At 41.2% G+C, this 24048-nt stretch overlaps 1 protein-coding gene across 1 annotated transcript; it reads left to right on the top strand.

Moving 5' to 3' along the window:
• On the top strand, positions 1-18999 carry Zc3h15 (zinc finger CCCH-type containing 15). The gene is made up of 10 exons (XM_075984734.1): positions 1-218; positions 7035-7136; positions 11047-11158; positions 12151-12303; positions 12678-12769; positions 14217-14399; positions 15464-15610; positions 15759-15860; positions 16667-16790; positions 18213-18999. Exons 1-10 carry the CDS (start codon positions 144-146, stop codon positions 18401-18403), a joined length of 1281 nt encoding a protein of 426 aa, XP_075840849.1. The 5' UTR covers positions 1-143; the 3' UTR covers positions 18404-18999.
• Positions 19000-24048: the final 5049 nt, after the last annotated feature.

Here is a 24048-nt window from a genome sequence, read left to right as displayed (position 1 = left end):
GGCCGCATCCGGGCGGCGAATGAGCGCGTCGCTTTCCGTGCGCTGCGGCGGCGGCCGGGTCTTCCTGCTCCCGCCGCGCTGCTGGACGCCCCGACGGTCGCCATCCGCGCCGCATTCGGCTCGGCGCCCCCGCCTCCTCCGCGATGCCCCCCAAGAAACAGGCTCAGGCCGGGGGCAGCAAGAAGGCGGAGCAGAAGAAGAAGGAGAAGATCATCGAGGTGTGTACCCTTCCCCCCTCTCTCTCTCCCCGCGCGGGGCCGGGGCGAGCCCCGCTGCCGAGCGCCGCTCCCGGGGCCACGTGTCGGCGTCCAGTCCGGTGGGCCCCGGCCCCGTCCCCGCCCGAGCCCCTCGGCCGCCCGCTGACCCCGGCCCGGCCTCCCTTGCTCCGGGGTTGCAGCGGTTCCCGGGGCTGTGCCTGAAGGGGCAGGGCTGAGCGTCGTTCTGGACGGCCCCTTCCCACAGGCCTCACACCGCTGGCGTTTGTATTTCCTTTATCACACACTGAGACGTAGCGCTGTTCGTTTTCAAGCGCCAACAGAATTGACTTTTTTTTTCTCCTCCCTTTTGGTCCATCTGGAAACTTTAGGGTCAAGCACAGGGTAACCCAGCAGTCCTGTCCAGAGTATTTAATTCCGGTTCCGAATTACCTGTGTAGGCTGTGTCACTGCCTGTGTTGATGACGGTGCTCCCAGTTTATCTACACACACACAGCGACTTTGAGTGCATTAAACGTGTAGGCCTTCAGTGGGCGATGCGAGGGATAAGTTCATAAATGTTCCTCAGGTTTACAGCGATTATATACTTGAGTTTTCTTAAGATGATTAGCCATGTCTGACATTCGGAAAATGACGTGCATCTCTTTGTGAGATCTTTCCTACTAATCCTCCTCGTCCTTAAAAACAAATGGTACCTCATAGGTTCAGGGTGTAGTTGGGAAAAGCAGTGACCGTTTTACAGCATAACAGATCTGAATAAAAGGTAGCCCTGTATAGGTTCGTATTTACTAAAATACCAGAATGAATGCTTTGGATTGTGATGTTTGTTTATTTTTGTTTTTCAACATTTGATTGTTACGTGGAAGATAGCAGTGAGACTCCCCAGAGTTCCCTTCTCCAAGTCCAATTGTACAATTGCCATTGCACATAGTTAAAGTTGGCTGACTTAAATAAAATTGTTGTGAAGACAATAATAATCTTGGCTGTTGTAAGACTGTCATAACCAAAATTTTTTTGAAAAGCAGAATAATTGTTGCCCAGTGGTGGGGCAGGCCTTGAATCACTCTGGAGGCAGGGGCAGGCAGATCTCTGTGAGTTCAAGGCCAGCCTGATCTACAGAGGAGTTAGTTCTAAGACAGCTGGGGCTGCACAGAGAAACCCTGTCTCAGTGAAAAGAAAAAGAAAGATGGAAAGGAAAAGAAAGCAAAATAATTGTCATCTTCACAGAATTTGGGAACCAAAAATCCAATGGCAGTTCAGTGATGTGCCAACAAAGGGCATTCCAAGAGAGCATTCTGCAGTTGAACCAACAAAATAGAGACCACAAGACAGTAAAAGTTAGATGCACTTCAGAGAATATAGAGCTTTAACCACTTTTAATTAATAAGACTAAGCTATTTCTTTAAAGTGGTGGTGCCGATCTCTGAGTGGGAAGACAGCTCGGTCCTCAGAGTGAGTTCCAGAACAGCCAGGGCTATACAGAGAAACACTGTTTGAAAAACAAAAAGCAAAAAAGTCAAAGTTATTTATAGTGTTCTATTTCCCCTAAAATTCATTCATCTATTTTGGCTTCATTCATCTTGTAACAAGATTGTTGCTTTTCTGGGTGTTGTGCCCAAACATCACACACTCCAGGGTTACAGTTTGCCACTGTCTGCAGTCCTAGTCAAGAAGAGTCTGTTTGGTGATTATATTTTTGTTTTTGAAGTAAAGAGAAATCCACCTTAGTTTCCATTAGTGAAAACATCTTCAAAGATAAATGCATTTTCTTAAAAAAAAAAAAAACTCCACCGTTTACCTGATTGAAAGTATGCTGATATTGAGAGAAATGGAATTAAGCCTGATCTGATTTGTTTGAATTTCTCTAAGACCCTAGCATGTCTTGATGACTTCAGTGATAGTTCAGCGTGTATTTTGGCTCCTTAGTCAAATTTCATGTAAAACAGCCCTCTGTTGATTTTTGTAAGAAAAGAAAATTGTCTGCATTTTCCCCTCTTCCTCCTTTAAACTGTCCGGGGATCACGGAGGTCACTTGTATGAGTATGTGTCGTCTTCACACGGTGGTTCAAGTTTATTCTCCATTCACATGTGGTCCCCAGACAGTATATAATATTTGTTTTCTTAGAGCCAAAATGATACTTTGAGCAACAAATTGTCTGATCATAAACCAGGCAGAGCCAGAAGCCTGACTAAGGCACAAAGATTTCAAGTTTGAGGACAGCGTTGGCTATAATATAAAACCCTGTTTTAAAGAATAAAAGAAAGGGGGGCTGGAGAGACGGCTCAGTGATTAAGAGCTCTGGCCTCTCTTCCAGAGGATCCAGGTTCAGTTCCCAGCACCCACATGGTAGCTCACAACTGTCTGTAACTCCAGTTGTGAAGGATCTGGTGTCTTCACATAGACAACATATAGGCACATGAAAATAAATCTTTAAAAAAAAAAAACAGAACAAAAGAAGACTAAGTATAATCATTGGTTTGGGTTGGCAGTGTCTTTGGGTTTAGGGCAAACAGGTAAGGAATGTATGTTCCCCTGGGCATGGGAGCACTGCAGAATAGTTACCATGGAGACCTCTGCAGAGAGGACCGAGGTTTGAAAGGAGGATGTAGAAGCTGTTGATTGCTGGCAGCTCAATTAATCTGTTGCAAAGTGTCCATTTATAAATAGACAACAAAATCCATTAGGTTGTGTATTTGGAGACAAAACCACCAACTTAATACAATGTCAGCCTCTGTCTGCCCTAGAGTCCCAGATAATAGATCCCAGAACCCACTTAACCTTGGAACACTGTCAGAGTTGACTCTCCTGCTTCCTTTAGGGAGCAGGAGCTGCCTGTGAAGGGAGCGGGACTGCGTAAGGCTCAGAAGAGGAAAGGTCAGCGTTGTGGGTCAGATCTGGAATGAGGAGGGTGGAGGATCCGGAGCAGTTCTCTCCACACCGCCTCTCTTCTGACTCCTTTGCATTCTGCTTCTCCATTCACCCACGGAAACATACCCTTCCTTCTTTCCTTGTAACTGATGTTTGAAACCTTAAACATGCGGTGTTTTCCTAGCTTTATGGGAGTCACTGAAACCTTTTCCTCCCTAGTACTTCCCGCTCCCAAATCCATGTCAACTCTTGGGTAAGAGTTTGTCCAGAGCCCGAGGAAAGGCTTTATTGACATAGTTTGGGTCGTAAACCACCCTACTTTTAAGGTGTACCAGTATTATTCAGAATGTACTCTTCAGAAGGCTTTTTGTAACGGGGGCTGTCGCTCAGGTAGAGTGCCTGCCTAGCACACATGAAGTCCTGGGTTACTCTGTCACCACACATTGGACATTGGGTGTGTTTCTGTAATTCTAGCACTCTGGAGATAGAAGCAAGTAGATGGGAAGTTCAAGGTCATCCTCAGCCACATACCCAGTTTGATGCCAATCTAGGCTTTGTGTGTGTGTGTAGGGGGTGCTTTTGGTAAACTATCTTATCTGTGACTTAACCAGGACTCTGAAAAATGTAGGTTTTGGTGGTGGGAGGAGCAAGAACTTAGATCAGATATTTTTTAATTTAAATATGTCATTTTATAGTTGACAAGTATTGAGCTAGACACAGTTTTTTTAGTATTTTGAAGAAGGGAAAAACTTTGTATGTAAGTGATACATAGCACCTTTATTTGTTTCAGATAAGTGTTAGCACTCATACAGTTGAGATAACAGGCACAAAGGTTAAATAACTTGCCCAAGGTATACTGAACTGGCAAGCAGGAAGCTAGGATTTAAACCCAGAAGGTCAGGCCCCCCCAAGTCCTTGCTGTCAGGTACTTTCTGTAGTGCCTCAGTGTTAGCAAATCTTTAATTCATACCCAAGGTTAGACTCACTTTTCCTATGACACAGTTACCCAGCCCAGTTTGACTCTAGGTTATATTCTTAAACAGCTTGGGAACATGTCAGAGCTTTTATGGCTGTAGGAAGACATCGTAGGACTGTGAAGAAGATTCAGGAGAGAGAGAGAGAGAGAGAGAGAGAGAGAGAGAGAGAGAGAGAGAGAGAGAATGTGTGTGGGTGTGTGTTTCTGTCTGTATTCAGGAAGATGCTAAGTAAATGTGTGCCCTTTATATATAGAAAACAATTTTCTTCTCCGGAAATAAATTATTAATTAACCTGGTTAATTAAGTCCTAAAGCAGTGTAGTTAAACCTGGAAGCTTGCTGGGGTTTGTCTGTTTGTCTTTTGTTGTTGTGTTCCTTTTCAGGTCTGGAATTACAGACCTCTCCTAGGAACTGCTATTGGAAGTCTGTTGTTCTCAAGCTGCCTGATTTTTTTCTTGCTTAAATATTTCTATGTCAGTATATGGTTTACTATCCAATTTTATTTATTCATGGTTTATTGCTTCTCTGTACTTGCATGTAGGGCAAAGCATTTTAGATATTGTTGGTCCTATATTCTCCTTTCACTCATGATAGCTCGTACTGTACAAAGAAGGTAGGGTGTTTCATACTTGGTTCATACCTAAATTAATCTTCCATCTGTCACAGGACCCTTGACCATCATACCCTGGAATTGGCTAGAATATTAAGCTTTTTACAAAAACAGAGGATGCCATTTATTAAAAGCTTGATAAAGAGCAATTTCAGCTTATGTGTTTCCTTTTTCATATACATAAGCTATGGAGTATGTGTGCAGAGTTTTGTAATACAGTGCTGGGATATTAAAACACCAGAAACATTTAGGTAAGTAAAGGTAAAGCAAAGTTTAAGTACATGGTAATGAATAAAGCAGTATTTACCAGTGAGAAGTAACCTTTTAGAATCAAAACACCTTTGAGCTTTTTACTGTTAGAAACATTGAAAGACTGTATTGAGTTTAAGGTACTAGAAAGATTGTGTTATGTTATAGGGTTTCAGATAGTTCATTCAATAGTGTTTGTTATTTCAGACTTAAAGCTTTTCAGATAATTCAGAATACTTTTTTTTTGCATTCTGTGAAACCACTCATAAGCAAGAGAATGAGAAGGAAAAATACAAATTCTGTTTTGAGGTTGGAGCCATCTATAATGTTGAGCATCCACATGTGAAGGTTGGCAGCTCATGGATGGGTTGGTGACTTATGTAGAACACAGGCAGGACTGAGCGCTGTCTGTTGTGAAGAAGGGTTCTGGAAGGCTCAGCTCTAGGAGACACTACATAGGAAAGTGAGAGGCTGAAAGCTGGACTAGAGATGTTAGAGTAGCTACCAGGTAATGCCTACCCTGACTCAGTAGGGGCTACCACAACAGACAGGAGTGTGTTCCTCAGAGGATAGGTGGCACTCTTCTACAAACACTGCACCCGCACAGAGGCTTTGGGGAAATTGGTTAAAATGTAAGGCTGAAGCCGGGTGTGGTAGTATGTGGTAGAAGGTGAGGCAAGATTAGTCAAGGCTATCCTGGGCTACATAGTAAGCCCTGTCTTCCCCACCTCCCAGGAGAACAAAGGAAATGGTCCTGAGAACGATCTGTGCAATAACTCTCCCACCTGTTCCCTTCTCTGCCCTGTAGTCAGGCTTGTCTCTCTCCTAGCCAGATCCTTGCAGGAAAATGACATTACATGAGTGAACCAGTTCAGATGGTAGTGCCAGCCAATCTCACTGTCTTAGTTTCTTTGGGCTGCTGTAAGAAATTACCCAAAACTGGTACTAGACTGCTTGGTTTTTTTCCACCATTCTGGATAAAGAAGTCTGAAATCCACAATCAACATGTTCATGACCCCTTTCTGAAGGCAACTGGGGGAGGGGGGGTTCTCCTTGGCTTCTTCCTGGTGTCTGATGTCATCTAGCAATCTTTGGTTTTCCTTAACTTGTGTTTGTGTTCATCTCTGCTGTCTTCACGTTGCCTTCTCTCAGTGTAACCTCATTGGGCGATTATATCCACAAAGACTTGTTTTCAAATAAAGTCACGTTTAAAGTGTGGCAGATAGAAGTTTTCAAGGAGTACAAACGTGCATCCTGAGATCCCTTGAGTTTTGAAAGTGCTGTGTATATCCCCTCAACTAAAGGGGATGCTAAGATATCTTGTGATTTATATGCTCATTGCTTTGGATTCTACCAGCACTGTGAAAGAATCTAAGAATGCTTTCTTCACAGCATTTCCCTCAGCTTGTTTGTGGGATGACTTTTTCCAGTATAACTCCTCCACAGGTCCCAAAGACCTGATGATCTGAAACATCTTGAGGAAGAAGACAGCACAGTCAGCCGAACGGTGGCGGTGACAGTTGTCAGTTGGCATTAAATTGCAATGGTCCTAGTTGATGTTTTGAGTGACACACGTTCATATTCATTGTGCTGGCTACTTGTTAGGCCAGCTGGACACAGGCCACAGTTATTAGGGAAGACCTCAATGAAGAAGTGCACTCCCAAGATTGACCTCATTTTCTTGATTGGTAACTGATGTGGAAGGGCCTAACTCTCTGTGGGCAGTGCCACCCTGTAAGCTGGTGATCCTGAGTGTGGAATAGCCCAGTAGGCAGCAGTCCTCCGGGCCTGGACATCAGTTCCTCCCCACCCCACCCCCCTAGTTGCTTTTGGTCATAGTGATGCATTGCCTTTGCCTGGTGCTGTAATATTTTACGTATTTTTTGTGACATAAAGAATCTATTTCCTGGGGCTGGAGGGATGGTTTAGCATGTGACGAGCACTGGATGTGCTTCCAGATGACCCAGGTTGACTTCCCAACACCCTGTTCTGGCCTCCACGGATACTGTACACATGTGGCAGGCACATAGACTTGTTTTGCCTATCAATAAATAAGTGCGTATATCATTGAAAAGATAGTAATTTACCAAAATATTTCTGTTCTTTCCCATTTAGGACAAAACTTTTGGTCTAAAGAATAAGAAAGGAGCAAAGCAACAGAAGTTTATTAAGGCTGTCACTCATCAGGTGAAATTTGGTCAGCAGAATCCACGTCAGGTAAATAATTTAAATTGTTGTATTTTTCTGATAGGCGTAATAGAATATACCATCTATCTCAAAATTTTATTTATTTTATTTTTGTGTATTTGAGTGCACATGCCACGTTGCTTGTCTGTGGGTCAGAGTGCAGTTTGCAAGGAGAGTTGGTTCTCTGTCTTCACGGTGTAGATTCCAGTAGCTGAAGTGAGTTCTTCAGGATTGGCCGCAAATGCCTTTACTCACTGAGCCATCTCTCTGATCCTGAGCTCTAATAAGTTTATCTGAGCAGATTCTGTGGAGTAACAGTTCCCTCTCTCATCTCCTGTATATACTAGATGCTAAAGTTTCTTAGTGTTTCCCCAATAATAAGCTTTAGGTGACATTTCATTGTGTTCCTTGGGTAGAGTGGGTCTCCTCATGTACTTGTCATTTTACTCTGTGACTCCCCTGTCCTGGCCAACTACTCAAATACTGTCTGCCTTTTTCTTACTTTTTGGTTTTTCCAGACAGGGTTTCTCTGTAGCTGTGAGTTCTGTCCTGAAATTCATTCTGTAGACCAAGCTGGCCTCGAGGTCACAGAGATCTGCCTGCCTCTGCCTCCTGAGTGCTGGGATTAAAGGTGTGCACCACCCTGCCTTTCTTACAAATTTGTAAAATACTTTTAACATTGCAGATAATTTGTCTCATCTCTCTTTTGCTGTACTGTAATTTTATCTCAATTTCTGCTGGGTTGTTTTGCACAATTTTCTTAGTTTCTTAGATTTTGTTTTATCTATTTGTTTTCTGGTTGCTTCCTTTTTGCAGTCTATACTTTGTCCTATATTTTATGTATTTGTAAGATTATCTTTAAAGTTGAATAGTTACTTGATCCGGCATCATATTGCCACTGAACTGGAATATAACTACTGATACATTAGGGTCTCTTTCTGGATTCTCTCTTCTGTTCTACTATTTGTTGGCTAGGTCATTATCACGTTGATTTTTATTATGGTGAGTGACCTAGATGTATATGTTAGCTATGATGTCTCCTTTTTATTCTTGCTGCTTCTGAGATATTTGTTCTTATATAAGAATTGATAACTTGTTCAGAAACTTTAGCCTCTTTTTCTTTGAATTCTTTAGACCTTTCATCCTTTAAGGTTTTATAAATATGATCTTTATTTTTTAAATTTTCTTTTTAAATATCTTTTCCTTAATTCTTGGTAACACTCTTTGGACATAGAAGAGAAATTCTCAACTATATTTTTAACTATATTTTTTTTTTTAGTCTGAGAATATCAGCATAATATCTGTTAGATTACTAATCTTTGCCTAGAACCCATTTCTCTCCATGCTGTCTCCAAATCATTGTCTCTTTCCCCTCGCGGCACAGTTTTACTCTAGAGCCAGACGCTCTAAAGCCAGCCTTCTTTCAAGGCGCTGGCTTTACTTTGTTCAGTAAGAGTGTCTTCAGGCTGAAACAGCTAAAGTTCAAAATACGTCTGTTTTCTTTTTTAAAGAAAAGGTACATCATTGCCGTGTCTTTAGATCTAATAAGATGGTCATGTTTGTACTGAGAAGGTACTCAGGTATTGTTCCTAAGGAATACAGTGAGATGATTTAGATAGCCTACATTGTATTATCAGTATCATTATCTTATCAGTAATACTCAAGGGACTTGAGCTATCACAGATTTGGGCATCTGGAAGAGGCCTAGACCCACTGCCCAGAGTTACCAAAGGATAGCTGTATGCTAAGCCTTGGACACAGGTAGACTTGGGTTGGATCTTTTTCGTTACATGACTTTAAGTTGTTCTCATACATCAGTTTTTATTTTGCAGTGGAAGGGCACTTGTCCCTTGTAGGGTTCTCCTGGTTATTAAAGAACTTTAACTCCCGTCCAATACATTTCCTCTTACTCTGACATCTTCCTAGTCATTTGAGTGTTGTTTCTGATTTAATAGACCTAGCAATGTTATAAAATTCATGAGCTTCTTAAGTATGTCACTGCATTCAGTGTGATATTTTAACTGGTCTAGCATTGAATATAGAGTACCTAATTACCACATATTACTTTGAAGCTGAGCAGCAGTGCTATTTGTAGACCCAGACCTGAGGTCCTACCCTGGGTTGTGTGCTGTGGAAGATGACTCTGCTCTTAGTTATTTCCCAGACATCTCTCTTAGGGGGTGCGCACCACAGTTCCCCTAAGCTGTCACGGCCTATGAGGGCCCCTTCCTCGTTCCATGTCCAGGGAGCTGCTATGCTGACAGTTTACCCAGGAGCCTGAGGGAGTGTGCTAGGGATACAGCTTCCCCCGTACGTGCACAGATGGGACTGTGAGCCTGCAGAGAGAGCAGAAGATGAATGAGTAGGGACTGACTGATTGCCACTGCCGAGCTTCATTCAGCAGCTCTGTAAAAGGGAGCCCAAGCATTTTAAATTTGAACCTCATAGGCCAGGTGTTTGTGGACTTTTTAGAAAGACAACCACATTGATGTAACATTTGCTTGATTTCTCTTCTTGCCTCAGCCTCATAAGCACTAAGTGGCCTGTGCTACTCTGTCCCAGTGGTTTATGGCCTCCAGTATATTCTTCTAGATGCTACATAGGAGATGAGCCTAGCCAGCAAAGTGTACTGTGATATAAAGGAAAGCAGAATGATTTTGTTGTTGTTGTTTAAACACTTCTGCTATGTAGTTGAAGTCAGAACTTGGAATGACCTAATTGTTGCATTGGTTTCTTTTGTTTTTTCTTTTTGAACACATTTTCTTCTTACTGATTTATTTTTCTTGCTGCTGTTTCTTGAGTCTCTTTAAAAGACTAGGTTCTGTGTTATCTCAGACTAGGCCCTGTCTAGTTGCAGTGGAGTTGGTACCGTGTCCAGTGCAGCTGCCTTTAAACAGCTCCGCCCAGATGCTCTGTAAGCATTTCGTGCTCCTGTGTCCAAACCTGAGCTCATCTCCACCTCCTGCCCTGAAACCTGTTCCTCCTGTATTCCCTGTCTTTTTCAGCAGCACTTAGTGCATATGCTAATAATCCCAGGCTCCTCTTTCTCCTCGTCCTTAGTTCTGCTTCCTAAAATGCTTTTCTTCTCCTTTTTTACTTATGCCTATTCAAATCCCTAGTGCCTTCCTGTCTACAATTGCAGGAGATTCTTTGCTTTCTTCGTGCCTTGCTACTCTGTACCTGATCTGGTTACTTTAAATACTAAGTTCCAGTCTCTCGCCTGCTGATGAGATCCAAACTTGCCCATGGTGTGTTCAGTGGCAGGTTCCCTTACATTCCTTTCCTGTTGATAGTGCTCCTCTAAAAGGTATCAGCTCGATCTAATTTCTAAGCATATCAACATTCTTTGTTTTCAGCGTTCTGTGTATATTGTAGTATAGTTGTATGTCTGTATTCCTTAAATAAGCATCTTGTATTGTGTCTTCTAATATAGGGGCTGAGGTATAAATGTTTTAGATGAATACACTGATCATATTAGGTATGTAAAGCATGTACTAGAACTATGAGTGCATTGTGTCTTCTGTTCTCCCCACCACTCTAGTTTGTGGTGGTTACTGACCATGTCGGGCTATTTTCATCTCATGTCAAAATGTGCTCGTATTTCTAGAGTTTAAGTTGTTTTCACTGAAAAGAAATATATTTCAGTTGAAAAGTATTTGTTAAATGACAGGATTAAGTGTTTAATATTTGTTTGTTACCATGAACTCATTAGTTTTGAATGGCATTTTAATTATGTGTGGTGCCTAATTATAGTACAAAAAGGAATTTGTTACAGAGCTTATCAATTTTAATAGTTTAACCACAATATCTAATATGTAAGCCACTTAATGTAAAGAGTGAATACTATAAATATACAAATGTCTTTGTTAGGTAGTAATTACTGTACAGTGGAAACAGTTGTATAAGCAATCAGATTTACATTTTTAACCTGGAAATGCAGGTGGCACAAAGTGAAGCTGAGAAGAAGCTGAAGAAAGATGACAAGAAGAAAGAGCTGCAGGAGCTGAATGAGCTGTTCAAGCCTGTAGTTGCCGCACAGAAGATAAGTAAAGGTAAAATTTAATGTCAGGTGCTGTTTTTATCAAATACAGTTCGTGTTGCAAACTTGATTTGTGCGGAACTGGAGTGACGTTTCTTGCTCTTAGAAAGGACCTGGTCTCAGTCTCCAGCACCCTGGCCACCTCAGGTACACACGCATGCATGCAGGCCAGCACTCACCCAATTTCTTTCTGTTTTTTATGTGATTTGTGCCTAACATGGTAATACATACTTTTAATCCTAGGGCCTAGGAGGAAGTGGTAGGCAGATCTTTATGAGTTCACGGCCAGCCAAAGCTAAACAGCAAGACTTTGTCTTAAGAAAATGAAAACAATGTGCTAGTTTTCTGAAGTTCTGTTCTTTGTGTTTTAATGGGGGTGATGTTTGTTTTATGATTTTTATTTATTGTGTATATACCCTGCATGTATTGAACACCAGAAGATGGCACTAGATCTCATTACAGATGGTTGTGAGCCACCATGTGGTTGCTGGGGATTGAACTCAGAACTTCTGGAAGAGCAGTCAATGCTCTTAACCTCTGAGCCATCTCTCCAGCCCAGTGGGGGTGATCTTTGGGAGCCAAGACAAGGCTGTGGTTTTATAAATTATAACTCGCATGCATATTTGGGGCAGTAATATTCCATTTGTGTTTTACTTTGCCTCCTGTCTTACTGACTCCATAGCCAAGGAACTAGAATAACCTCTATGTTTGGTCTTCACTTCTGCCACTTACTTTGTTTATAAAAAAAAAAACAAATAGCTAAAATGCTATGTAAAGAACTTTAAAGAAATATCTAACCAAAGACCTCTAAGTGATACTTTCTCTTACATTAGTAAATAGAAAATAGTAAGTTAGACAGGAATAATCCCAGATACGAGCTACCTATAAGAACGATTGGGAGACGGGGGACACAAAGAAGGAACGGCCAACACTCTGCAGTAGTAACAGGGTCCCGAAAATGGATTACCTGCCTGTAATAATAGATGTCCTTCCTGTTGGATACAGGTGCAGATCCCAAATCTGTGGTGTGTGCATTCTTCAAACAAGGGCAGTGTACTAAAGGAGATAAATGTAAGTTCTCTCATGACCTCACTTTGGAGAGAAAGTGTGAAAAACGAAGTGTTTACATTGATGCCAGAGATGAAGAACTTGAAAAAGGTATTTCTTAACTTTCTCTTAAAGTTGAAAAGTCCCCTTTTTTGTTTCTTACTACTTAGTAACATATTAATACAGTATTGACTAGTATGTTTGTAAAGCACTGTTGGGGGTTTGCACAGAGTAAGTAAATGGTGCTTAGAATATAGTGGTTTAATTTGGATTTGGCTGTCTTTCCTGTGATAAGGTCTCATTTATCTAAACTACTTAGGGAGCGTGGGTGGATAATTTGCAATATTGTGTATGCATGCTGTCTTTGCTGCTTCAGAGAAAATTGTTATATTATGAATATTTCAGTGTTTTGTACTGTCCGCTTAGAGGCCTACCTATATAGTAGAGCAGGAGATAAAAATTGCTTGTTGTGTCTTTTTATTTAGATACTATGGATAATTGGGATGAGAAAAAGCTGGAAGAAGTAGTAAACAAGAAGCATGGTGAGGCGGAAAAGAAAAAACCAAAAACTCAAATAGTATGTCCTTTTCTTGAATTGAGTTGCTGTGGCATTTATTATTAGGGAGAATTTTATGGCAAGGTATTGATGTTTTCTACTGGATTGTAGAGTATTAGAAAATTACATTTCACCAACATAAGCTTTATTTTTTGGGAATTTACAAATTTCACTTTTTAATTAAATTAATTGTTTTAGCAAAATTTATCTAAAAGCTGAATAACTTATAAAGTTTCCTAAATGCAATTTTCTGGCGTGATTTTGCTTCCTTAACTATGGGTTAGCATAGTTGAACATGGTAGCATATACCTATAATCCCAATAGGTAGATTGTACATTCCATATGGGACCAGGCTAAATAAATAGACTGTCTCAAAAGCACAGGAGTAATACAATACATACTTAGCTAAGAATCGTCTGTCTTGTGAGTAGTGGAAGAAGTAGGCTTGTTAAGCCAACCCTTCTAATTAATTGGTTGATTTCAGTTACTAGGTCAAAAATACTTTTGCATGTGAATTCCAAATAAGGTAGTGACTCTAGTTCTGGGAAGTCTGCCTTTAAAAATTCGGGTACCTCCTCAGCTTCTCTCTCACATGCATGCGTCTGTGTCCTGGGTACATGCCCAGTAAGATTCTGCCCTGCTAGAGGACGCAGGAGTTTGCTTCATATGCACTCCTTGCCTTCTTGGGAAGACGGATGCTGGTGATTTTGTTTGTGGAGGTTGTTGCCTGATGCTTTAGCGCAGTTGCACTCTGTGCCCTCTGCGATTGAGGGTCACTGTTGTGTTCCTTTGAGCCTTGTACCCTGATGACTCACGTACAGAGTTGCCTGTTTAATTACGTAATCCCGATGGGTTTGTGTCATTATTGCATAGGGTTTGGGTTCTGTTTTGTTTTTTCCTTATTGTGCCTTGTAGTGCAAGAGTTAGACCTTGGGCTGGATTTTGGGGCTGATTTAAAAACTAGGCTTTGGAGCATTATATTACAAAGGCTAACTGGGAAACATCAGAGTAGAGGCTCTAGATTTTGCCGTTTATATTACATGGTTTGGTTTTAATCAATATGTGTAGCAGTAGTGTCTGCGTGTGGTACGTGCACATTGACTACAAATGCCTATAGAAGCCAGAGACTGCATTAGAGCCTCTGGAGCCAGACTTACATTAACTACTGAGCATCTCTCTAGCTCCTGGCTTGTTTTTGGGGACAGGGCCTCACACTGCAGCCGAGGCTGGCCTTGTACTCTTAAACAGTTCTTGCCTTGGCTTCCTGAGGGCTGGAATTATAAAGGAGTGAACCACCAGGCCTGATTTTGTATTAGATACATTTTCAAATATTTTTATGTAAAAGTGTGCTTTGTACATAAGTTAGCCTTAGGATACAAGTATTGTTACTTGTTCCGTATACTTAAGCAAGTCAAAGTGAGGTAGATTTACACTGTACCACCACTTCTGAATCATACTGTCTCTCTAGGTGTGCAGACATTTCCTTGAAGCTATTGAAAATAACAAGTATGGCTGGTTTTGGGTGTGTCCTGGAGGTGGCGACAACTGCATGTATCGTCATGCACTTCCTCCTGGGTTTGTGTTGAAGAAAGACAAAAAGAAAGAAGAGAAAGAAGATGAGATTTCATTAGAAGATCTAATTGAAAGAGAGGTAACAAGTATCTTTTCTCTTAAAAGCTACTTTTAATTATTTTTGTAAATTCTAATATTTACCACTTGGGGGCAATAGCATGTTAAGAAAGGAAAAATAATATTATGCCCTTTTCCTAAAGTTTCTGTACTTAAATTACTCTTGAGTATCTTAAATGTAAATTTTACCGTTTACATTAGCCAAACATACTATAATTATAGGAATGTGCAGGGTGCTTTGTTTTTTAAGTATGAGTCACTACTGTTTTCATACCATGGGGTTATTTTAAATGCTTATTTATGCCTCATATTGATGTAGCTTAGGGTCTCTGCTTGGTGCTCTGTTTTCTTTTTTAGCATACTTGTGAAACCATCCCTCTGGGTTCTGGGTATGTTTGTCCAGTTAGAGGAGAGGTAGTGTGTGTAAGAGCATCTTGGTTGTTTTAGCTCAGCAACGGAGGTGATTGTGTGAGTTGGAGGGCATTGAGATTATTGGGGACACTAGATTTAACATTGTTTGCTTCAGTGTGCATGTAAGTGACTAAGATTGTCTGCGCTCAAGTGGCTGTGCTGTCTGTCACATAGATAAAGTAATGGAGTGTGAATGGTAAAGCAGGGTTACGACTGTTTACCCTCGTTCCACCACTTCCTAGCTCTTCATGCCTGATGGGTGTCCTGTCACCTCTTCTTTGTGGAGATCAGCGTGTGATATATAGAGCTTTCTACACTGAATGTATAGCGGATAACTTATTTTTTATACCCATTTATTAACTTATTACTGTGAGAAGTGCAGATTTTGTCTTTTGGTTTTATCTCTCATCTGAAAGAACACAAATGAAGCTTGAATTTATTATGATGTTTTTAAAACCTATTTCACAACAAACTTTTCTGCTCAAGTTTACGTCAAAGTGTTAAGCTTTGTGTGTGTGTGTGTCTCTGGGTACTTGTTTAGCCTATTACCATGCAAAAAGTAACATCGCTTAGTCTGTTTTATGTTTTAGAGCATTCATAGGGAAAGAATTACCTGCCTTAAAAGAAAAATGCTGTTAAAACAACTGTAAGTGACTTTAAATCTCTGCTTTGCAGCGTTCTGCCTTAGGTCCAAATGTTACCAAAATCACTCTAGAATCTTTCCTTGCGTGGAAGAAAAGGAAAAGACAAGAAAAAATTGATAAACTTGAACAAGATATGGAGAGACGGAAAGCTGACTTCAAAGCAGGGAAAGCACTCGTGGTATGTCCCAGACTCAGACCCGTGGTCCTTCATTCTTCTGTCTCATAGTTGTTAAAATGCATGGTTCTGTCTTTCTTAAATCTACGTAGTTTGTCTCATATTAATGGTGGCTTTTCCCCTGAGATGATCTGTTTGTGTGCCTTTGTAGATCAGTGGTCGTGAGGTGTTTGAATTTCGTCCTGAGCTGGTTAATGATGATGACGAGGAGGCAGATGATACCCGCTACATCCAGGGAGCAGGTGGTGATGAGGTGAGACCAGGCTTTGACCTGGCATGTTGACCTTACTGGGGGAAGTGGTGGAGGAAACAGAAGTATGGCTAAGGGCACCAGTGTCAGGCTCTGGAGTTCAGTGCTAGTTCCGTCCATAAGAAACTTCCTCTAGACCTCCACCCTTAACCTCAGTACAGGTAAGTAATTCCTAACCCAGGCTGCTTCTGAGAATGAGTTCATCGGTGTTTATTTTTAGGGTTGCCTTCTTTATAGAACTTAGTACATGCTGAGTGGTGGTGACGCACACTTTCGACCTCAGAGGCAGGCAGATCTCTGGAGTTGGAGGCCAGCCAGGGCTACACAGAAAAACCCTGTCTTGAAAAAACCAAAATAAAAAAGAACTTAGTACAATGCTTGGTGCCTACAGTTAAGTGCTATTTGCAATAGATTTTTTTAAAGCTATTTTTGTCCCTTTAAAATATTTTTTTTTGTTTAAAATTTGTTCTGCCCAAATAGTCAAGGGGTGAGAGCAGGAGATAGAAGGTAAAGAGGAGGCCCCACTGGCGGTTCTCAGCAGGTCTGCCCGTGTCCTGTGTTGTTGTAATGGAATCCCAGGTTGGAAGAAGGTCATTCTCAAACCATGATTCCAGAGAAGAAAACTTGAGAAATAGTGACTACTTTTTTTCTTCTAAAAGTTTAAGGGGGAAGAAATTGAGTTTTCAAGCAGTATCCTTTGTCTTTTTCTTAGTATTAGTAATTTTGTTTCCTGAAGATAATGTGTCAAGAGTAAAACTGAGTTGAGGAAACTCATTTGTAGTGACTTTGCCTGCTCTGTGTTGTTAAAGGTTGATGATTCTGTGGGTGTGAATGACATAGACGTGAGCCTGTACATCCCGAGGGATGTGGAAGAGACGGGTATCACTGTAGCCAGTCTCGAAAGATTCAGCACGTACGCTTCAGACAGAGATGGTGAGTATGCTGCCTTTTTCAGGGCTCCAGAGAAACCAGGAAACCGGCCTGGGCAAATTCAGATGTGTGCAGGCTCTGAACTGGAAATGGAAACATTTGGCTAAATAAAAATGTAGGGAGAGCTGTAGAAAAGAATGGCTTAGTGGGTATTGAAACCGTGGGCTAAACGCCTTAAAAGAAAATCAAAAACGAATTGGAAGGTGTAGCTTTTTAATGGTATTCTCTAAAATTCTGTGTAACTATTTGCAGACAAAAAGAGGCTGAAAGTAATGTGCACTAGTGTCAGGATGAATGAGCTCAGCTAGTCAGGATGTATAGAGTAACAGTCAGAACATACTGTGCACACCAGAGTTACGGGACAGGCAGAAACAGAAGTGCTTACCAAAAACACAGAACTTGAGTGAAAAAATAAGAGGCTTGTGTTTGGGGGTGGGGGTATTTTATTAGTTGCAGCTAGGCAACGGGATACTGGAATAAGGTACCTGTTTTACCAAGGCGGTGTGGAAAACAGGGAAGATGACGGATGAGTACAGACCACGTGTCAGAAGCAGTGTGGTTACAGGGAGGGGCTTTTAGGGTGTGAGAAATAGGAACATACATGTGTGTCAAGCAGAAAGGCCCTAGTGGAGGAGGAGAAAGAAACAAACCCTAGGAGTGTGTGTGATGATGCAGTGTGGGAGTGGAGGGAGGCTTTCTGGGGACCGTGTGGACGGAAAGGTTGGGGCACATCCTTGTACCACGAGGAAGGGGCTTGAAGACTGCGAATGCTGTGAGAGAGAAGAAGCACAGGAATGTTAATGAAGGCACAGGCTGGAACAGGAAAGACTAACACACCTGATCTTTATTATGAAAGTATACACGTTGTAGCTTAAAACAAGTGGTTTACCCTTGCAAGCTCTGAGGTGGGTATCGAGTGGAGTGGGGATTTGGTGACATTATCTGGAGTTCAGGGCTGCATGACCTTGTGATCAGGAATGTTTAAGCAAGGCTAGGAAAAGTTGTCATTATATAAGTGTTGTCATTGGACAAGAGGCGGCGGCGGCGTCTGTGGTCTCATTGCACACAGCTGTGTGCTAGAGCTGCGTAAGCACTGGGAGCTCTAGATGTGGTGCTCGAGACCCGGTCTCAGAGCCCCACAGGCACTTTGCTGGAGTTCTGTGGCGTTTAGTCCTAACAAAATAGATGGGGATGGGCTGCTTCAGAACCAAATCGCTGAGTCGTGTGAGGAACACAGATGGGATTTCCTAGTGGACAGGTAATTGGTACAGGTGAGCTCAGAAAAGGAAGACCTGCCCTTGCTGCAGGAATCTCAGGGAAGGATTTCCTGGGAAAGGAAGAAAGGTCTGTGCTCTTGGCTGCTGCTGTAATGCTGTCTTGTTTCTAGGTCATACCGATTTCGATTTTGTTTTGTTTTGTTTTCAGAGAACAAATTAAGTGAAGCTTCTGGAGGCCGGGCTGAAAATGGCGAGAGAAGTGACTTGGACGAGGACAGCGGAGTGGGAGGACAAGAGAATGGATCCATCGATGCTGTTCCCGTGGATGAGAATCTGTTCACTGGGGAAGATCTGGACGAACTAGAAGAAGAATTAAACACACTTGATCTGGAAGAATGACACCAAACAAGGCAAGGAAGAAAATTAGGTCAGCTCAACATGATCAGCCGTAATCGAAATTGACTACGTTAATTATTTTGCCATCTAGAATCAACAGGATGTTTATTTCCCGTGATGATTCTGGAGGGATACTGCCCTCCACAAAGGAATACTCTCCCTGCGTCTTCTCTTCTGACTTTGACTACATCTCCTAGTAAGTTCAGAGTAGTTGATGATAAATTGAAAATGGCCGTTACAGAAGATGGTTGTTGTTGTCACTGTCCTCTCCCGTAGGAAGTGTAACTGCTTCTCCAGCTTTTGGTTTCACTGGGCATGTGTTATTTCCAGGAACAAAGTCATACTTAAAATAATGAGTGGTTTCCTTTCCTTTGTATTTATATGTTTTAAAGACTGCCTGAAAGGTGAGTGCTATACTTGATAAAGGAAACTGCATGTGCAGGTTCAGTATTGCACATCTGGACAGTTAGATGGACGCTGAGATGGGACTTGTCCAACCCGACAGGGTCAGCCACAATGCCCTGTACTAAAGCTGTTTAAAGTTCTCCCCTTTTTGCCAATAAAGTTGTAAATAAAAACCATCGTACATCCAAATCCAACTGGGCGTTTTGTTTGTTTTGTTTGTAAGTTTTTCTATGAAGTATTTAACATTCCTAGCTTGGTATTTTTATTAAGTATTGATTATATTGGTTGTAGGTGTCACAGAGGCAAAGACTTAATGGATTTTCTTGGTACCTGGTATGTTACCATGGAGTACTGACAGTGTTGACAGTTGTTATTTCCATTTCCAAAAAGACTTATATGCTGTTACTTTAATTCCGGAATTGTTGGATCGCCTACCTAATTAAACGGTTATTACAGTTAAACAAATACTTCGTTGAAATCAATATTACAGAAAGAAGAAGGTAAACAAATTAAACAGAAAACTTGGGGCTGAGGGTCTTGGCTATTGAAAATTTAGAGTAATAGCACATTTGAAATGTTTTTTGCGCATATTTAGCACTAGATACCGACAGTTCATTGCCGTGGTACTGTGTTTTGTGGGGTGATACCCAAATGTGGATTTTTTTAGAATGATTTTTTTTAAGTATATAAGGTAATAACGTTAAAATATCAGGTGACCTAAGCCCTAACCTTTTTCCGGCCTCAGAGAAATTATATTTTAAGTTTCTGGGTTTCAGTTTTTCATTTATCTGTAGATTTTAATATTGAATGTGGGACTAGGACGTAGCTCACTGTAAGAGTACTTTCTTAGCATGTGCAGAAGACCCCAGTTCTAAATGGTTTCTTAAAAACCTGTTTTCCAGAAATGCTTTCAAAATCTAACTTAAGAAAGACTGTATACATTGTTAAATGATAACCTCAAAGTTTAAAAAAAAAATTGTTTTCTAGCTCTTATTTATCATAATTAACATTTTCTAATATAGAATATAATGAACCAAGTTTATTTCCTGTCTACTTTTTGTATAAAAATATTGTTTTATACTTTATATCTACAAAGTATTTCTTCCAGTCTTTCTGCGGAAAAGTTGCTTAGTGAATTTTGTTTTGTTTTTGTTTTTCTAGACAGGGCTTCTCTGTGTATCTTTAGCTGTCTTGGAGCTCTCTGTAGACCAGACTGGCCTCGAACTCAGAGATCTTCTGCCTCCACGGTGCTTTGATTAAAGGTGCGTGCCACCACACCCAGCTTACTTCGTGAGTTACTTAATGACAATCCTCTAAAAAGCTCGTGTCTTTTCTGTATTGTTCACAGTGCAGTCATTCTATATTAATTCGGTTCATCTGGAACTTGTGTGGTTTTTCAGACTTCATTTTAAATAGTTGTTATTCCAAGTTTCTCTTACGTAATTCCTACTGTTAACACGTTCTTGTATTCTAATTCAGTGGGTAACTTTATTCATTTTACGAAATCTGGGGTTTAGAAAATCAGGAATGTAAATATAAGCTTTATACAAGAGAGGAAATAAATGTTTGTACTTATTTCCATACGCTCTGTTAAATGAGCTCTTTTCTTACATAGTTGATTTCATGAGACCTTATTTATTCTGTGTTCAGTGAGCCCACAGTGTGACCCAATGTTTGCCAGAGTAATTCAGAATAGTCTCAATTTTAATGGCTTCTCATAATCAAAGCCCATCATACATGAACTACTAAAAATTGTATAATTGTCAATATATCTTTAAGACATCCACTGGGTGGTTTTTCAGTATGATAGTAACAAAGCCACAGATTCACAGGTTTAATTTCTAATTGTGGTATTTTTTCAAATTCACTCATTGAAACACATATTTAAGCTAAGTACCTGGAAATATTAAAGACACAATATTAATAATATATTAATCACAATAATAATCTGCCCTTTTCTGTCCCAGGTGCCCTCTGTTGACTTTATGTTTGAGGCTTTCTTAATGACCTGTATCTAAACCTGTGCAGCTGTGTTTCATTCCGTGTGGATCCTAAATTGTACTTTTATGTCTTAGGAAACTACTTCTAATGTGTTTTCAGAACAGCCTTACATCATGTGCAGAAATGTAGCCAGAATGTATAATTAGGGTATTTCAGCAACTGAGACCTGCCAGGCTGCAAGCATATTATGTAATCATATGCACTAGCTTTAGATGTTTTTAGGAGTGTTCACCTTCGAATCTTCGCACTGCTGATAGCCAGGGAAAGGGGAATATCTGTAGCTTTGCGATTCACCATCTAAACAGAAAGCAGGTGGATGTGTGGAGGCAGGCGTGTTAGTTATACCCTGCACCACTTCTGGCCTGATGCGCGAAGACTTGAAGGTCCTCGATGTCTTGCACTGCTTACCCTCAATAGAGGGAAAGGGCTGGGGGGTCGGTTTGTTTGTTTCCTAACTTACTTTACTTGAAAATAGTGTAATACTTGTAGCAGGAGGCCGCTTGTTTCTTCTCGGCCACTCAGACCACGAAATAATCTCTCAGAAACGGTATTAATTAAATCACTGCTTGATTAGTCACGTAAGCGTATTGCTAGCTAGCTCTTATGTCTTTGGTTAACCCCATTTCTGTTTTTTATATTTTAAGGTTCCAGCTAGCAGCTTGCTTCTTTCCCCTCTGGCAGCTACATGGTGTCTCACTGACTCCACCTTCCTTCTCCCAGAATTCAGTTTAGTTTTCCCTGCCTAGCTCTACTCTACTGTATCACAGGGCAAGGCAGTCTTTATTCATTAACCAGTGAAGGCAACACATACACAGAAGGACCTCCCACACCAAATAGTTATGTATGCTTTTGGTTCATTAGCTTGTTTGTACTGGAGACCTACCGCCAGCCACCTACTGGGAAGCAAAGTAATCGTTTGATGGCTTTGACGTGTTTCATGATGTAAAATTGAAACAACTGTAGTCTAATTTGAGCTGGTCCAATGTTTTGTGTGTGTGTGGTTCCCCCCCCCAATAATTGTGACTGAAAGGACAAAGCATCAGTGTCTGATGCAGCCGGACATGGTGGCTCACACCCAGGACACCGGGAGGCTGAGCGAGAGGCCAGTGTTTTAAAAATAAATGCAACCTCGGGACCACTTGGATGTCATAGGAGGCCATAGACATCTCCTGACAACTACACTGCCCTGTGAACCGTCCCATACAACCCTTCCCACTCTCCTTAAAGTCATGGCTTCTTTTTTCATTAGTTGTTAATGCATGCATATGTATATACATATATATTCCTACATATAGCCTTCTCAGTCCATATTTTGACAAATGTAATTACCTCGGAATTAGTGACAACTGAAAGGAATAGTTGACAGGTCTATTACTGGGTAGTTTCTGACTGTAGGCATCTGTAAAAGTCAAATAATAGCCGTACTAGCACAGCTGAGTCATAGGGTGACAGCTGAGTCAGGGTGACGACAAGCGAGCCAGGGCCTCACAATGCAAGGCCAGTAGGGCATTTGCAGGGACAGACGTTTAATAGTGCTAATCTTCATACGCCTCTGTGTCCATGTGTAGCATGTTACTGTACAGAGAAAAATACACGTCAGATTTTTTAATTAAAAATGTTTTCCTTTAATCCCAGCACTCGTTAGGCAGAGGCAGGCCTGGTCTACAAGAGCTAGTTCCGGGACAGGCACCAAAGCTACAGAGAAACCCTGTCTCGAAAAACCAAAAAAAAAAATGTTTTCCTAGGGCTGTTGTTAAGAGCATTTATTGTCTTGTGGAGGATCCAGGTTTGATTCCCAGCACCCATGTGGTGGTTCACAGCTTAGGGGCTGGGCTTCAAGACAGGGTTTCTCTGTGCGTCTCTGGTTGTCCTGGAGCTCACTCTGGACCAGGCTGGACTTGAACTCAGAGATCTGTCTACTGCTTCTGTAGTGCTAGGATTAAAGGCCTGTATCACCACCGCCTGGCTAAGATTCTTAAATACACAATGTGAAGTACCATCCCTCATGTTCCCTGAACAGAACTGCATGGCATCAACAATTTTTAAAAGGTTGTCAATCCTCTTCCTTCCTTCTTTCCTTCCTCCCCTCCCCTCCGTCTTCCTCCTCCTCCTCCTCTTCTTCCTCCTCTCCTACCCCCCTTCTTCTTCTCCTTTTTTTTTTTTTTTTACTTAGCTAAAGACAAAATGCAAAACTGACTGAACTTGTCCTGAGGCAAACAGTAAAGGCTTAGAAACAAACTAGAGTGAGCCAGTGGCGGTTCAGGTGTTGACCGCAGACCTAGGCAGCTGACAGGTCCATTCTTGCATGGTCTTCATGTCTCATCTCACTGCATAAGTGAGTGGCAGTCTGTACATTACCTACAGAAGTTCAAAGATCCTTCTCTGGAAAGTATAGTTTTACATTGGGTTTGCATAGAGATGTGGGCCTCCATTTTAGGGAAAACTTTGTTTTCAAACTGTAAGCTTAAATTGTAAATTATTAGATCAGGTGGGATAGTGCACACCTTTGATCCCAGCACTTGGGAAGCAGAGATCAAGGCCAGCCAAAGCGACATTGTAAGATTGTCTCAAAAACAAACAAAAGATGTGTAAGGAAACACCTAAGTGTGAAGTAAATCAAGTCTCAAAGAGTCCTGTGATTCGTAGGAATTCCTGTGAATTGCTGTGGTGGAACTAAGTAAGTTTTCAGCTATCTGTACTCAACCTTTAACAGCTTTATTAAGGTAAAACTGGGGCAGTAAACATCTGCTCTGTAACAGCCAGTGATGTGTTTACAAGGGGACAGTCTGTATATAATACATGTCTATCTTCCCAAGATTGTTCATGCGCTTTTGAAACCCTTTCCTAAATTAGCACCTTGATACTATACCCCCAGGAAAGTAACACTCTAGGTTAGTTCACATTTTTATAATTTTATTGGAATCATGTTTTTTATTTATTTGCTTTCACTGGTCATAATTGGAAATTGCTAAGTACTGTTTATCTGAATGCACCTGTTGGCTGGGATTGTTTCTGGTTAAGGCCTTTACAGGTCACCATCTAAACAGTCAGGCACAGATCCTTGTATGAACACAGCAACGTGTGGTTAAAGAGGATTTCATGGTGTTTTCTAAAGTTGTGCCCTTTTATTCCTCACAGTGGTTTATAAGGACTCCACCTGTCCTTGATGGGATCCATTTTACAGGAGGCAGGCTGAATTTTTGTTAAACATTATTTCTCTGTGTGCTGGTGTGTGTTTACCA

Source organism: Microtus pennsylvanicus, chromosome 9 (genome assembly GCF_037038515.1).
Source record: "Microtus pennsylvanicus isolate mMicPen1 chromosome 9, mMicPen1.hap1, whole genome shotgun sequence".
NCBI lineage: Eukaryota > Metazoa > Chordata > Mammalia > Rodentia > Cricetidae > Microtus > Microtus pennsylvanicus.
The sequence above is the reverse complement of the archived record's forward strand: the minus strand, read 5'-3'. Positions and strand labels throughout refer to the sequence as shown.